The following is a 15,246-nucleotide window of genomic DNA, read 5'->3' on the forward strand; positions in this document are numbered from 1 at the left end:
CGCCGACTGAGTCGTAGAATGGACATATATATCATTATATCGGGTACGGTGGCGCAGTCGGTAGCGCTGTCGCCTCACAGCTAGAAGGTCCTGAGTTCGATTCTCGCCTGGGGGGAGGGTGCAGGGGAGGGAGAGCAGGGGGAATGTGAGAGAGGGGAGAGCAGGAAGTGGCAGGGAATGGGGAAAAATTGGGGAGAAGGAGAAGGGGCAGAGGGGAGAAAGAGGAGAGAGCAGGAGAAGGGAGGGGGGAGAGCGGTGGGATGTGGGGGAGGAAAGAGCATGGAAAGAGAGGAGGTGGGGGGGAATGGGAAATGTGGGAGAGGAGAGAACAGGAAGGGAGAAGAGGGGAAGGAGCGGGGGAAGGGGGAAGGAGAAAGAGGGGGGGGGGGGATCAGACAAACTGACTACTCTAGACATTAACCAGAGCTAACTGGGACATAGGGGATCTACCTAATCTACAGCCTAGTGTGGCATGTCCTATTCTGCTCTAGTCTGATTTTTGCCTAAACACTATAACAGGTCAGCCTATAGTTAGGCTGTAGCTAATCTATCGCCTACCTAAGCTATTCTAAACCAACCGGCAGCCCTCGACCAGTGAGCACCGATGCCCCCCGCCCCCACACACATCGTGAATGGGAGCACTATGCATATACATGATGTCTACACTGTAAATAGATTCCACTATGAAGACGACATCAAAATCCAGTAGGTGGCGGTAATGCACAAAAAGCTGTTTGCCAACCGCCATAAAACAATAGAAGAAGAAGAAGAAGAAGAAGAAGAATAAAACTGGCTTGGTCCAAGCGACTTTCCGTATCATCCGCCCTTCATCGGTTGGTTGAGCTGTGTTGGTGGTTTGTATTCTGTTGGCGGTTTTTATGAATGTCTCTTAAAAGAATAACGTACATTGTCGTCTGAGTATTTTACTTTCAACATTCGACAGAAATGGATCGGTAAGTTTTGAAATGAAACGTCAAAGGCATTATAGTTTGACGAAAACTAACGTAACGTAGCTAATTCGCAGTATTGTGTTTTGTTTAGCATTGCTAGCCCTCCGTCCTCGGTTAGCTTGGCGTTAACGTTAGCCAGCGTACATTACTTACAAATTAAGACTAGCTACCATTGACAGTAAATATCTAGCTACTAACCGTTAGCGCAAATTATGCTCGAGCGAAATCGGCGGCGCTGACTGCGCCGAGGGGGTCGCCGCAGCTGGGCGTCCTCTCGGCGTAGCACGTGCAGCACGTCGAAAATGTGACTCTGCGCCTCAATTCTTTGTTGTAAAGCTAAACTAACGTAACGCTATATTAAAGTGTTCTGACAGCCACAGCTGTGGCCAAGTGAAATTCAAACTGGCTGACGTCGCAGTGATGTGCAATGTAACGCTAGCTAACTTACTGGAGGCATGTTTGTTTTTGTGTGACTTGTGTCCAGTGGGAGGAAGAGAGCAGCCAGCAGCAGACTGTCGGACATGCCTATGCGGGTGACGGACACAAACAGGACGAGCATGTATACTACGCCTCAGAGGTTGGTTTACAGTGTATACTTTGTGTGAACTTTACACTATTTTGTAGCATTCGATTCAGACAATGTAGCCGAGACACTGCTTACTCGTGGTAGGTCTGTCTACTCCCATGTAACAAGATTACCGGTAAGTGTGTGTGTGTGTTCATGCCATTGCCCATGATATGCGAGACTCTACGTGTCAACAAATGTCTCCTGTACAGAACCAAAAATAAACGCAGCACTTGTTTTTGCTCCCATCTTTCAGGTTTTGAAATAAAACCTCTGACTAGGTGCTGTGTGCACAAAAGGCTTATTCCTCTCAAATTGTGTTCACACGTTGTTTAAATCCACAACAAAAGGCCACTCTAATATGCCATTTTATCACCAATGACTGTCTTCAAAGAAAATGATACTTTAGCCCTGTTATGACATGAGATCCATAGTTCAATTTCAGTGCCCAATACATGTCTTTTTTCGCCCAAGGTAAAACTATACATACTGCACAAATTGTATATTTACAGACATTTGTGATTATCAAGATATGGTGACCAATGAAACAAGCCAGTAATTGTGATGGCAGTTGAATTGGATGATTTTTGAAGAGATTTGTTCAGCTAGAAAGACAGAAACAATCGGAACATGTTGTCACCTGCAACAGCCGAATTTAAGAGCTATGAAACATTCATGCAGTCACACATTTCTCTCATATGCTGTCACACACTGCTCCCATTATGTGTGTATTTGTACCTATGACTATTGACCATGAAGTATGGTTTTATTTCGTTCCAGTAAGCAGCCTTCGTTTGGAAAGCTCAACATACCCAAACCTCATTCTGTGACCTCGGAAAGGCGGACTAGCTTCTTTGGTCCCCGGTATGTAAAGTTCCATGAAATGGAAAGCAGACAAGGGATGATGGTTGTCTCATTAATTATTTATCATTTTGAGTACTCTACAGAAGTTAAGGAGCTGCATAACCTGTGTATGTACTTCACTCACTCAATCTCCATGGGCTACTGCCCGTTGGTGTCGAACACATCACAAACGCATCGCCTGCCTGTTGCCAGCCACCCTAATCAGCACCTCCATTCTCATGCCAGACCACTCCTTGATGTCATCAATCCAGCATCTTCGATATATATTTATTGTGAACTTTTGAATGCAGGACTAGTGGAGCCAGCATGTCTCGCAGTACTTTTGGAGGCTTTGGAGGAGCTGAGAAGATAAAGGATGTCAGACCTCTGCATGATAAGGGCTTTGTTCAGCAGTGTATTAGACAGTTGCGTGAGGTATGAAGGCTTTCTTTCTCGTTCTCTGTGTATACACACTGTGTTCACTTTGTCGAATTTAATGTTGCCCAAACTTTTTTGTTAGGCGAGTAAACTAGTAATTTACTCTGTATTTGTCGGGATTTCATTCATGTGGTCTCTACCTGTCTGGTCTACACCGGTGTCTGATGTATAAAGTGCTTGGAGCTTGAGTAATTTATTTGGAATTAAATCTCCCATTTTTTTTTTCTTGCTAGAATCCCAACCCCCCTTTAATGTGTCCTTATTCTGAAGTTAGAATTTCATTTTGAGTTAGACTTTTTAGCAACGCCCTCCTATCTGTGTCTGTGGGTTGGACACTTTTCCAACACAGAGGTCCCAAGAAGCTTACAGCAAACGGCGACTTCTAGCACATGCTGTTCTCCACCAACCTCTTGAGGTTTGGTATAGACTGTTTTCACCAGAGCGCAACCCCACAGCACTTCCTTTTTCTCAGCATTCGGCAAACTGCAGAAATATTCACTCGACATCGTTACTTTTGTTTTCGCCGCTCAGCTGTATAGACGGTTTTCACGGAATGGTCAGTCCTGCACTTGAATGTTTTTTTTCTTTTATGTCCATAGCAAACACTGCAACAGGAAGTGAGCAGGGGTTCAATTTAGAATGTTTTTGTTGTCGAGTTAAAACCGTCTATAGCGAAGCACAGGCACATCTCAGTTCAGCACTGAGATTTCCATCAGTCTGTTGTGCTTATTGTTTTGATATGTCCCATTGCCAAGAATGTTTGCTCGCATGGGTTGAGACGAAAATGGACCGTGTCAACGCAGCAGCTTAGATCTACTCTTTTGCCAAGTGTGTAGCATTTCTTGCCACTGTTTATGGAGAAAGAACAATCTTGTGCAATTGTATTGCAATTTCCATTCTTTTGGATCTATCGAGCCTGACATGATCTTTTTTGCTTCTTGTAGTTCCTGACAGAGAATGGTTTCCAAGTGACAACCAAAATGCTCCAGTCTCCCTCCACCAAGGAGTTTTTTAAGATGTTTGAGTTCATCTATAGCCAGCTGGACGAAACCTTTCAGATGCCAACATCAAAAGGAGAAGAGGAGGTGCCACGTATCCTGAAAGACCTGGGGTATGTTTCTTTCTTTATTTTCTTTGGGGGGGGGGGTCTTTCACACATCAATGCAACATAATTTTGTCCACTTGCCCAATCAATTTATTATCTTAAATATTTATTTTATTGTTATGAAACAGAATTTAGATGTATGCTTTTTAATGAATATTTCATCACGATCCAATTGAGATTTAAAAAAAATCACCACCTAGAGACTAGGCTCATTAAAACATACTAGCAGTCTTGTCATGTGGGGACTCATCAGAAACAAGCTCCATGAGCCTTCACTTGGGGTCCTCTCCCATAGTCCCATCTCACAATAAAATAGTCTGGGTGGCTGACTCTCTATTTCTCTCTCTCTAGGTATCCATTTGTCCTCTCTAAGAGCTTGATGTATTCTGTTGGCGCTCCACACACCTGGCCCCAAGTCCTGGGTGCTGTCATCTGGCTAATTGACACTGTCATGGTGAGGAGCAAACGACAAAAATGATCCAGAAAGCCTCCTCAATATTGTGTCAGTGTGGTGTGGTTTGACACCATAAAGAAGTGACTGGAGAAGACCTGGGCAGACTGAAGCATTCTATGCAATTCCTGTGGATCCATGTTGTGTTTCTCTGTGTCAGACTTTCAGGTTTATGGGTCAGCAGGAGCTGCTGTTCACTGACTTTGACTCTGAAGAAAATCTCAATATCGAGGAAGGGGCCGAATTCAACAAGGTACAGTGGCAGCAGTGTTCCAATCGGCAATATAAAAGCATAGAATACTATAGGCATTGGCAATATATATTTACTTGGAAATTGTCTTCTTTTAGCTGATTCTTGAGACAACGGGAGTGCTTGGACATGTCAACAGTATATGTTTGTCACTGGGATCCAACCTGAGACCTAGTTATGAGCTGATCTTCTCTGTACTATTATGTCTGGATCTACAGTTCTACACTCATGTTTTCCACACTCCTGCTTCGTTGTTTCAATGATCACACTGCCAAAGCAGGCAGTGTTCTGTATAAGATTAAGATTATACTGTATTTGCACCCTTTCTCATTTTCGCTCTTCTGTACATATCCATGTCTCCCTTTCTCTCGTCTTATTCTCTTTGACTTTGTTCCTGCAGCTCTTCCTAGAGTACACAGCCGAGACATACGGCAAGTTTCTGCAGGGAGCCGACACATATGAAGCTGATGATCATGCATTCCTATCTAAATTAAGTAAGTATTTCACTACATCTCTGAAAATAGGTGCCATGTATCGATGCATTTGTGTTTTGTTTATCAAGTTTCATGCCATTAAATCAATGTCACAAAGTTCATCTGAATGGGAAAAAAAGTATAATTGTTCTTTTCTTTTCAAGAGCCCTGACAAATAAGGAGGGAATGTATTTCACTTTTTAACGAAAAAATGAATACCGTACATCATGATATTGCTGAAATGTGTTAGCCTGGTAACCAGCCCCAATGAATCCTTCGTTAGGGTCTGAACTCAAGCCGATCCGCCACTTGATTCGGTGATGTATTTTTCAGCCCCAACTGATTGGTTGCTGTCTGTTGTCAATCATCAAACTCTTTGACCAATCGCAGTAGCGAAGCAGGACAACTTTGATGATTCTGCGACAAAGAACTTAAATTGATCAGAACTAAAGGCCAATAGGTTGTTCCACTGCAACATCAAGGTGGGAGCGCTGTTGTCAAAAAAGCACAAGCTTCGTCTCTTGCCTTCAATACTCCTTGTCTGCTACATCCGGGTACCTATACCGGCAACTGTTAACGTTAATTTTAGCTGCAAGCCACAAGCAGCTGAACAACCGGCCAATGCATTGCAAAGCTGATGAGCTTACTGGAAAGAGAATGACTCAAACTGGTTAACAAGCAAAACGTTGGTGTTTTGGGCCCAGTGAAGTGGTTACAGCAGCAGTGGTAGTGGGCTTAGCTAATGTAGCTAAGCTAACAGCTATTTAACATGCATGTTGCAGCGCTCTGTAATGCTACGTCATCGGTAATGTTAGATTAGTCCTGCCGCCTGACTCCTGAATAATCGCCAGTGGATGGGCTTGGGTCCAGACCCATATTGAAGAGTGCTGACAACTGCGGTTCATATGGGTCGGGATACCAGGCTAGAAATGTGTGGAACAAGAAATAAGTATTGATCACTTTGTATGTCCATCTTCCATAGAGAAGCTTTACAATGTTGACGAGGTCCGGCTGGCTTCGCTGGAGGAGCAGCACAGAATGCTAAGTGCTCAGGTGGAACAGCTGGAGAAAGAGAGCCAAAAGGTCAGAAGCATAATTTTTATATTGACACATTCTACACCCCATACAAGAATAATATCTTAGAAACATCAGCTATTACTCACACGGAAACATCAGCATACTGCTGTCATTATTAGCAAGCAACAAGTCTTTGCCACTTTTATATAGTCTCTTGCCTTCATTTACTCAATCAATGCTCCACTGCTGCGAGAGAAACTGCCAAGGAGAAGAAAAGGAGACATCATTATGACTATTTGAAGTGCACTGCTTTTTGGCTGTGATCAAAATATTATCAGCCCTCAGGCTACAGCAGGGTGTGACTGTGTACTAGGTTCCACTCTGAGTTCTATCACGAACATTAAACATATGTTTTCAGTGTATGCAACAACTAAATGGTTTAAGACAGGTTTACCGACAGCTAACATCTCCTCCTTCATAGGACCCTCTGATGACCAAGAGGAGGCAGAAGCTGACAGTGCAGACAGATCTCAACAAACTCCAGTCTTATCACAGCGACCAGGAGGTCCACTTAGCCACCCTGGAGAGCAAAGCCTCAAAACTCAAGGAAGACGAGGAGGCTGCTGGTAAATGGGGGGGAACGGGGAACTAAGAGCTCATTCTACCCATGGAGTCAGTCTTTTCTTTGGCAGAACACACAGATTCCTGTGGGAATCTGATAACTTGGGGATCTGAAAGTTACAGTTATGTCTTCTGTGCTTACACTACATGTTTTAATCTATTTGACTACTACTACTAGTACTACTACTGGTTAATATAGGTTAATGGGACTCATGTCCTGAGCTAAGAAGCATTGTTTGGCATGATGTGGAGTGCATAATGTTCAATACATCTTATACAATACTTGCATGGTTACCTTCCGTCAAGCAACATGGTTCTAAAACCTGTAGCTAAATGTCATATAAGCAACACATAAGTAGCTTTTGCTCAGCCCTTTGCTACTGTACTTAATTTAACTGCATATGGTCACAGATGATGTGTGTTTACAACAGCAGGTTTATTTATTTCAAATCCTATAATAAGAATGCCAAATGTGTGAGGCGAGCAGAATTGTGTTCAGCCACAGCTATGCCATTTTACATGCGATCACGCGGAATCTTTCAGGAACTCTAAAGAGCACCCCCTGTGGGTGACGTAATGGAGGTGGATTATTTAATTGGCTAATTAGAGCGGATTAACTGTCGTTAACTGTCTTAATGGTCGAACTTGGCCATGCTGCACAATGGCTGCGCAGCCTCCACCGCGCCAATTCCCCGAGGCGGAGTGTCCGCAGTCAGGCTGCAATTGAGGAGCTGTCAGGGGGAGACCTGGAGCTCCAAGGAGAGGCATTTGTTTTTATCCGTGTTTCACAAATCCAATCGTGGCCGTTCTTTGTATGTACATTAATCAAAGCTCATGTTTTTGTATCTGTTGGTGAACTATTTTAAATTACATTTATGGCCTTGGAAACACACCCAACGCAGAAATGTCTGTCCCCGGCCCACTGCTCTGGCCAGCCTGCTAGTATACAGTCCATACGGGTTTGGCGTGCAGAGAATGCAACATTTACACTCTATACACTGCACGGGTGTACTGCAGAGCCATATTTCTAGCACAGTAAATTCATATTAGTCATTTTAAAGGTCCCATCTTGTGTAAAACTAGATTTATTTGCTTATAAAGGACTTGGACGTGATATATAAACATCATGGAATTCTCAAAACACATGGTTCCCAGATAAATACACACCAGCCATGTAAGGAAAAAGTGCTTCCAAATGAGCCATTTTGACTTCTGTGATTTTGTGATCTCACAAAGTAACACTCATTTAATTTGCCCGCTTACAGCACCACCTCGCCACCTGAATGTGGAAGAACAAACTTACAGCAAAACAAATCCACTGCACCAAAGAGATCTATCCCAATTCCCAACAGATCATCTTACCATCTATCTTGTCAAAACAGTGCATAGTTAATAGAGAAGTCCCACAGGCTGTCCCCCATCCCAACAGAATTCATAGCCCTTTTCTAAAAGACCCACGAGACATGTTTTATACAGTGAAGTACCTTTAAACATATAGCCTACCCAAATTGTTTTTGAGTTTTCAATAAAAGAGGTGCATGGGTGCATACATGAATTACTACAAACGAGGGGGAGGGTAGAGATGCGGAGGGCTATTAATCGCAAGTTCTTGTGTCAAATTAATTTGAATAAGTCTTATGATTTGTTTTTGTTTTTACAACAGCTTTGAGAATTGCCCAGCAACATGCATACTGAAACTGCAGATACTGTATGTTGTATGTCTTTCTTTCTATCTCTCCTTCCATAGCCCATCGTGTGGAGACTCTGAAGCAGGAGCAGACCAGACTGCAGCAGCTCCTGGAGAATCAGAAGTTCACCCCGGCTGATGTGGAGAGGATCAACCGGGAGAAGAGGGAACTCCAGCAGACCATTACCAGGCTCACCAAGACCCTTGAGGAATCGGAGAAGCTTGTGTGGAATGAAGAGATGGACCTGGCCAAAGTGAAAGAGAAGGTTTGTACTCCTCCTTGGTATGCAAGGAGGAGCCACATTGATAATGGTGTTTGGTTAGGAGTCTAAAATTATGCTCGGATCATATCATCATGTGATGGAATGAGTCTACATTAAGCTAATTTCTTCCTTAATATGAAGGGAAGAAAGATCACCCCAAAAAAAGCTGATCCAGAATAATTTCACGAGGATGAGAAATTAATCATTTTCCATTTAAAGAGAAAATACACCAACCATACAGTGCACATCAACAATGGCTGCCCCTACTTTTTTCTATGTACAACCCCCACACCGCAGCACATGACGTGTCATATGATGCGCCATGTTTTGGCCTTTAACTCATTGAGTGCCAGCCACTTTTGGAGAACGGACGCTCCCAGTGCCAGAGTTTCAGAGCGTTTTCAGTGATTTTTCGAGGCCCACAGAATATTGTGTGATATTACTATGTAAACACCGAACACGCACAAAGAACGATGAGACTATTGTACCAGCAGCAAAAAAAAGTTTATTGATATCTTTTTCCGTTCTTTAGTTATCAGCCGGAGAAGATAGGTCAAAAACAGCAAAAACAGGCGTTTCCATCTAGAAGCTGAGTTATTGAGCCTTTTGTGAAATGAAGCATTTCAAGCAAATCACTGACTCTGAAGCTAATATTTTCTGACCTGAAACATCTGAACAGTAATTTCCTTCAATATAACAGCACCCCCACCCCCCTCTACTGCAAACTCCTCCTCCGTGGGTGTGTCTCTGGTGGCTTTGCTCGCGCTGCTGCTTGTGTCAGGCGAGTCTCTGCTGCCTGGATGGCGGCCGCTCGTCGGGGGAGTCTGGATCGGGCTCGCTCGTTTCTGGGGTTTCGGTTGTGAGCTGGGATGAAGCTGCGTCCGATTCTGGGCTTTCTGCTGCACGTTTCAAAGTGTGCTGCACCCAGAGTCTATTTTCGGAGCCCCCCACCGTTGTGCGCCGGCTCCCAGCGCGACAGCGAAAAGCCAAACCATTCTCATGAGAATGGTTTCATCACGGCTTTTTCTGCTGTTTTTACTCAACTTTCTCTAATCTGGAGAGCACTGTCACCACCTAATGGGTCTGTAAAATAGGTTATACACCTTCAATAGCTACAATATTTGTACAGGAGATGCAGGAGGCTTTGATCCACGTCCCAGCGTCAAAAAACGCATTTGACGTCGATCGATGTCATTGGCACTCTACGTCACTATTTACTTTGACGTCGATCGACGTCCTTGGCACTCAATGAGTTAAATGGAAAAGGATTCATTTTATCATGAAATTGCAATATGGTGGATCAGCTTTTTTGTGTGTTAACCAGTTTAAGCATAGTCAATCTATATTTGCAGTATAATCTTCAATTCAATGATGCACATCCTGACCTTTGACTTATTTTCTCCCTTCTACTGCATGTCATCCCTGTCATCCCTCACTATCCCAGCTGGAGGCGAAGCTAGTAGAGTACCACAAGCTAGCACGCCAGTTGAAGCTGATACCAGTGTCTGCGGAGAACGCCTGCGGCTATGATTTTGAGATCAGGGCCACCTCTGAACTCTTTAGACCCGCCACCATTGTTCCACATAAAACGCAGATGCAGGTAGTTAAAACTCTCCATAAACATTCATGCTTCGGAGTAAGATTGAATATAATAACTAATACAATTAAGAACATATACGGTACATAACAGTTCTTCATCTGCCAATGCAGTTTGAGTCCCAAGATATTTAATACTTTTATTTTAGGTGTAGTCTATAGTGTAATTATGAGAGTTGATGCCTTGATGCCCATCTTTTTGGCAAAAGACAATACTTCCATTTTTATTACTATTGTTCATCTTGATTATGGGCATTATTCGACTTCATTGAGCGATCTATGGCTTTGGTCTTGCATATAATTGTATTGATGCATACTGTAGCCTATATTCAAATGTTTATTCCATCGGAGGCATACAAAAATGTGTCATCCTGTTGCATCTGAAGATGGATTGATTTTGTTATTCCATTTAAGTCTAGTCCATTCTGATGTTTAGAAATTGATCACTAATGTGGAGGAGGAAAACCGTCGACTGGCCATGACGAAGCTCAGTCTGGATGAGTCTAGTGAACAGGTAACGATCTTGGGATTACTGCTAAACTGTATTACATCTAGGATAAGTAAAAATAATAATACAGCAACTGCATTTGAGTCTGGTTGCATTGTGGCATGTAAAATGTATTTTCCAGGTGAATTCTAACTTCTTGGACAAGACCAATGACCTGAAGCAGCTGAAAGAGCAGATTCGCAGGCTGGATGAGCAACTTGATCATGACATGCAGGTATAGTACATGTAGTACAGTCGAATCCATTTGCATTGGCCTCCCACATTACTGGCCCTAGTGCACTAGTAGTAGATACCATAGTGATGCGTATTGTTGACAAAACACAGATTGTGCAGGCTATTTGTGTATGCATGCAGTACACAACTCGCTATCTGCTGCATTAAATATACCTGCTTATAATATCTACAAGAGAGGTAGGCCCGAGACAACGTGGAATGAAATTCACTGTTCAACTGGCAATGATTTTAGTTGTAGTTTTAGTTGTTTTTTAAGTGCATGTTAAATCAGTCTTGTCTACCACTAAATATAGCAAAAACGCTCCATTCTGTTCACAAAGAAAGCTAATACACTATAGAAGCAAGTGTGTGTGTTCTTTACATTGTACACACACAAATATTAGCTAAATAGTGCATCCATTATGTCACTATTATGCATACTTTATTTTGTGTGTGTATGTAGGAGCAAGCACGTGAGGAGCAGAAGTGGCAAGCAGAGGTGGAGTCTGTCGAAAACCACAAGAAGCTTCTCGAGAAGAAGGTTAACCACGGATACGATGAAGCTCTGAAACAACATACGACAATGCATCAGCAGTTAGTGGTTTTTTGTTGTTACTGATTTTTTTGTTTTTGTTTTGCCATGGACCCGGCAGAATAAAAGTAGCTCTGCTGCGCGGCCTCGCACGTAGCTCGGCTGCTGCGTGGCCTCGCCTGCCCTATTGGCACGGGTGTGTGTGTTGCTCACTAAATGTTATTACATCAGTGATGTCACAATGCCTCCTTGTGTGTGTGTGCCCCATTATATCACTGATGACATCAGTGCGTGTGTGCGCCCCCCCTATGACATCATTGATCAGTCTTGTGTGAGATCACTGATCAGTCTTGTCACAATGCCTCCTTGCGTGCGTGTGCGCCCTTATGACATCACTGATGACATCACATCATTAGCTAATTAGCCTAATTAACGTGTACCCTTTACACACCCTGAAGCTTTCAGCCCAATTGCACGTAAAACGCCATAGCTGTGGCCGAAACACAGAACTTGAAACAAACCGAGCCCACATACTCAATTTTATAGATGGATAGATAAATAGCTTGAAATACAAAAACACAAATGGAACAAATATACATAACTTGAGTTAAGAAAAAGGATCAAATATACACAACATGCAGTCTATAACTTATCATATAAAAAATATCTGCCAAACTATCAGCCGATATCGGTTATCGTATATCAGTCGGGGCGGGCTCTAATTTCAACAATACCAGAGTGTGGCCCTAAAATGGTCAAACTCAGTGGCTCTGGAACTGCTGTTGTTACACATGATGCAACTCGATGTCTCTGCTCAATTTACTCACAACCTGGGGCCCCAGTGTCAATCACTATCGGTCTAAAGTGAGTAATATATTTGAGAAAGGAGAGATTGACTTGTGATCTCTCTTCCCCAGGTACCACCTGGTGTTGGAGGAGACCAACGAAGAGAGGCGAACGGTAGCCAACAATCTGACATCAATCTTCACCACTGCTGCCACTCAACTGGGGAATATCGAGGTATGAATTTGTCTAACTTGCACATTTATTGACTAAAACATGGATTCATAAACATGTTGAGAATATGCCAAGAGACCTCTTAACTTAGCCTAAACATTTCTAGCAATAGGAACTGGAGAGAAACTTTTATTTTAGTGAGATGTGGTTAACCTCGTTGCTGGGTATGATGCGCTCTTACACTGTCACTGGTCGATCACCGGGCTCTACTGCAGGTAATACTGACTATCGATAAATTGCTCATACAACCCCTCGTCAAATAATTAGAACTATCCCTTTAACATTCCACAATTTGCTCCTAGCTCACCTGTGTTAGTAGTAATGGGATTTGTAAACAATAACAGCTTTTCTACTGTCCTATAAACTTTAAAGGTAGGTAACGTTCTCACCTTATGTTATTGGAATTAGATAATTGTGCATCGCAGCGTTTGTGCACAAAATTGAACAATGCGTGTCGGGGGGCGTCTGTATAGGATCTGTACTTGTTTCCCGTCACAAGTTAAGTACAGGGTTGATAAGAACACATCGTTGGGGAGTACGTTCAGCCCTTTTTTTTTTGCTTCATGAGCTTATCAATTATGATTTTGTTTTTCACTGCATGAGAAAATTGATTTCTGGCGTGCGTGTCGTTACCAGTGTTCTGCGTGAGCGTTTGCAGCCCTGGTCGGGGTCAGACTTGTAGTGTTGCCAGTTTCCCGGCAAAGACACATTTACGGCAGTATGATTGCCTAATCTGACATGGTGACATCGTGAAAGACAAAATATTGTGTAGTCTGCTCCTGCCATTAAACATCTCCGGTGTCTCAATCTTCCTGCACAAAAGTTTGTTTGAAAGTCTGATTGTATCAAATTAAATATGATTAGATAAAAAATGTTTCAAAGCACAATAGGTGTGCTTTTGTCTTTATTCAGACTAACTAACCAAAAATAATTAGTGCTCGTTCATTTATTTTCACAGATTGTTCTGAATATTTACCAGGTGTCGCATGCCATGTACTGTATAGTATTGTATTGATTCCCTGTTGATTGATATATGAATTTCGGTAAAGGTCAAAGAAAAAGAAAAAAACACACAATTCCAGGCTGTGAGTCAGCACGTAGGGATTCTCCCTCCTTTTCGCTCACCTTTTGGTTCTTGTTCCCATAACAGAAGTGTCTGGAAGATCTGCACAGCAGAGTGCACCGTATCTGCATGAAGGCAACGGAGGACGACCAGGCTGCTATCGAAAAGCTCCGCGATATGCTGCAGACCTTCAACTGATATGATGCAGACCTGAACTCGACAGATAACCTCAGATAACACACTTCTGACTACTTCATCTATTAGTTTTGTACGGACTGCTATAATGCACATTGTTGTATAAGCAGTGCTTTCCTATATATTCTGTAAGCTTTGCTTGCTAATGGTTCAGTTCATTAGCGTTCAGTTCACGCTCATTAGCAGGCCAGGTACTGCTAACCTACTGTATTATCCATAGAAGAAATTAAGACAGCCAATCAAGGAGGGAGCTAAGATCACATTCAAATAAAGTGATAATTACTGTAGGTCTCTGTCATCAAAAGCGCTCTTGCACTATACAGAATGTGGATCCCCCATCTTCAGTCTCTAGGGAGCTACAATTTTAGGCTGGAAAATCAAACTGGTATGGTAGTCCCCCTGTTCACCTCATTGACAGCCTCAAACCCACCGATGTGATGTATTCTTTTCTGTAATAGATACAAAGTTGCCCAAACATCCTCTATGCACCAAATACCCGAGATACTTTTCATTACTACTTTTTTTAATTATTTTTTAAAGTATTTTTCTCCCCTTTCCCCCCACCCCCAAATTGTACTTGGCCAATTCCTCCTGCTGTCCCGGTCATTGCGCCACCCCCTCTGCCGATCTGGGGAGAGTTGTAGACTAGCACATGATTCCTCAATACACAGTCGCCAGCCATTTATTTTCACATGACAGCGAGGAGTTTCACCGGCACAATGTGTTTTTTTTTGTGTTTTTTCTGTCCAAATAAAGACTTTAACATTTCTCTACCAAAAGAGCAGTGTCGCTGTGGAATTTTTTACGTTTGCTCCTTCTACTCTACAAAAGGTTTTTTACAAGAGACAAACTTTTCCTTTACACACAGCAATTTTGTTTTAATGTACTGTATACAATTTATCGTTTTGAAATACAGCAGCCATGTGTTTTGTGAATACAAAGAGTGTTGCATCGGTGAGAAGTCTTGAGGCAGGAAATTCAAGTGATATGACCGGCTGTGATGTGGTTATGCATCTGCCTTTTTGTTGTTTAATAAAAAAAAATTTTGCTCATGTTCTGTTAAAGAAAATAAAATGTGTAGGTTGTCAAAAACGAAATCATACATTGTCCGTTTATTTAAAATGCATAACCTCTGTGTGAGCCAATTCTGGAAAGAAAAGTAGCCAGAGAAAAGATCACGGAACTGCATGTTTTGCACTTTTGTATTTGATCAAAAGTTTTTTGAGATGATTGTAGTGTAGCGACTGACATGCAAGATGGGATCTATTGACTGGTCTGAACACATTTTGAAAATAGCTAAGCATTTAACTGTTTGCAGTGTGCCAAGATGTGGGTGTTGTGATAGTCTCATGTAAAGCTGGAACAAAGGAACATTAACTCACTGTACATGAAGAGTAAACCCCCCCCCCCTTCCCTTCGGACTATAGGTCTTCCAAGCAGGGAGCGATGCAAACTAGTC

General features: G+C 42.6%; 1 protein-coding gene across 1 annotated transcript; it reads left to right on the forward strand.

Annotated features, from left to right (window-relative positions):
• Positions 1–832: 832 nt before the first annotated feature.
• On the forward strand, positions 833–14,523 carry LOC310784234 (kinetochore protein NDC80 homolog). The gene is made up of 17 exons (XM_083645254.1): positions 833–953; positions 1,435–1,527; positions 2,296–2,379; positions 2,670–2,793; positions 3,741–3,907; positions 4,253–4,355; positions 4,513–4,605; positions 5,003–5,096; positions 6,058–6,158; positions 6,574–6,718; positions 8,461–8,666; positions 10,108–10,263; positions 10,696–10,773; positions 10,889–10,981; positions 11,444–11,574; positions 12,430–12,532; positions 13,680–14,523. Exons 1-17 carry the CDS (start codon positions 946–948, stop codon positions 13,788–13,790), a joined length of 1,890 nt encoding a protein of 629 aa, XP_083501380.1. The 5' UTR covers positions 833–945; the 3' UTR covers positions 13,791–14,523.
• The last annotated feature ends 723 nt before the right edge of the window (positions 14,524–15,246 follow it).

This window comes from Poromitra crassiceps, assembly GCF_964638095.1.
Source record: "Poromitra crassiceps genome assembly, chromosome: 10".
Lineage (NCBI taxonomy): Eukaryota > Metazoa > Chordata > Actinopteri > Beryciformes > Melamphaidae > Poromitra > Poromitra crassiceps.

Bases quoted from the DNA above. Each gene is read 5' to 3' on its own strand.
- LOC310784234 (XM_083645254.1), top strand. The intron at 5,097-6,057 runs GTAAGTATTTCA...CATCTTCCATAG, and splicing joins TGCATTCCTATCTAAATTAA to AGAAGCTTTACAATGTTGAC. The intron at 6,719-8,460 runs GTAAATGGGGGG...CTCCTTCCATAG, and splicing joins GGAAGACGAGGAGGCTGCTG to CCCATCGTGTGGAGACTCTG.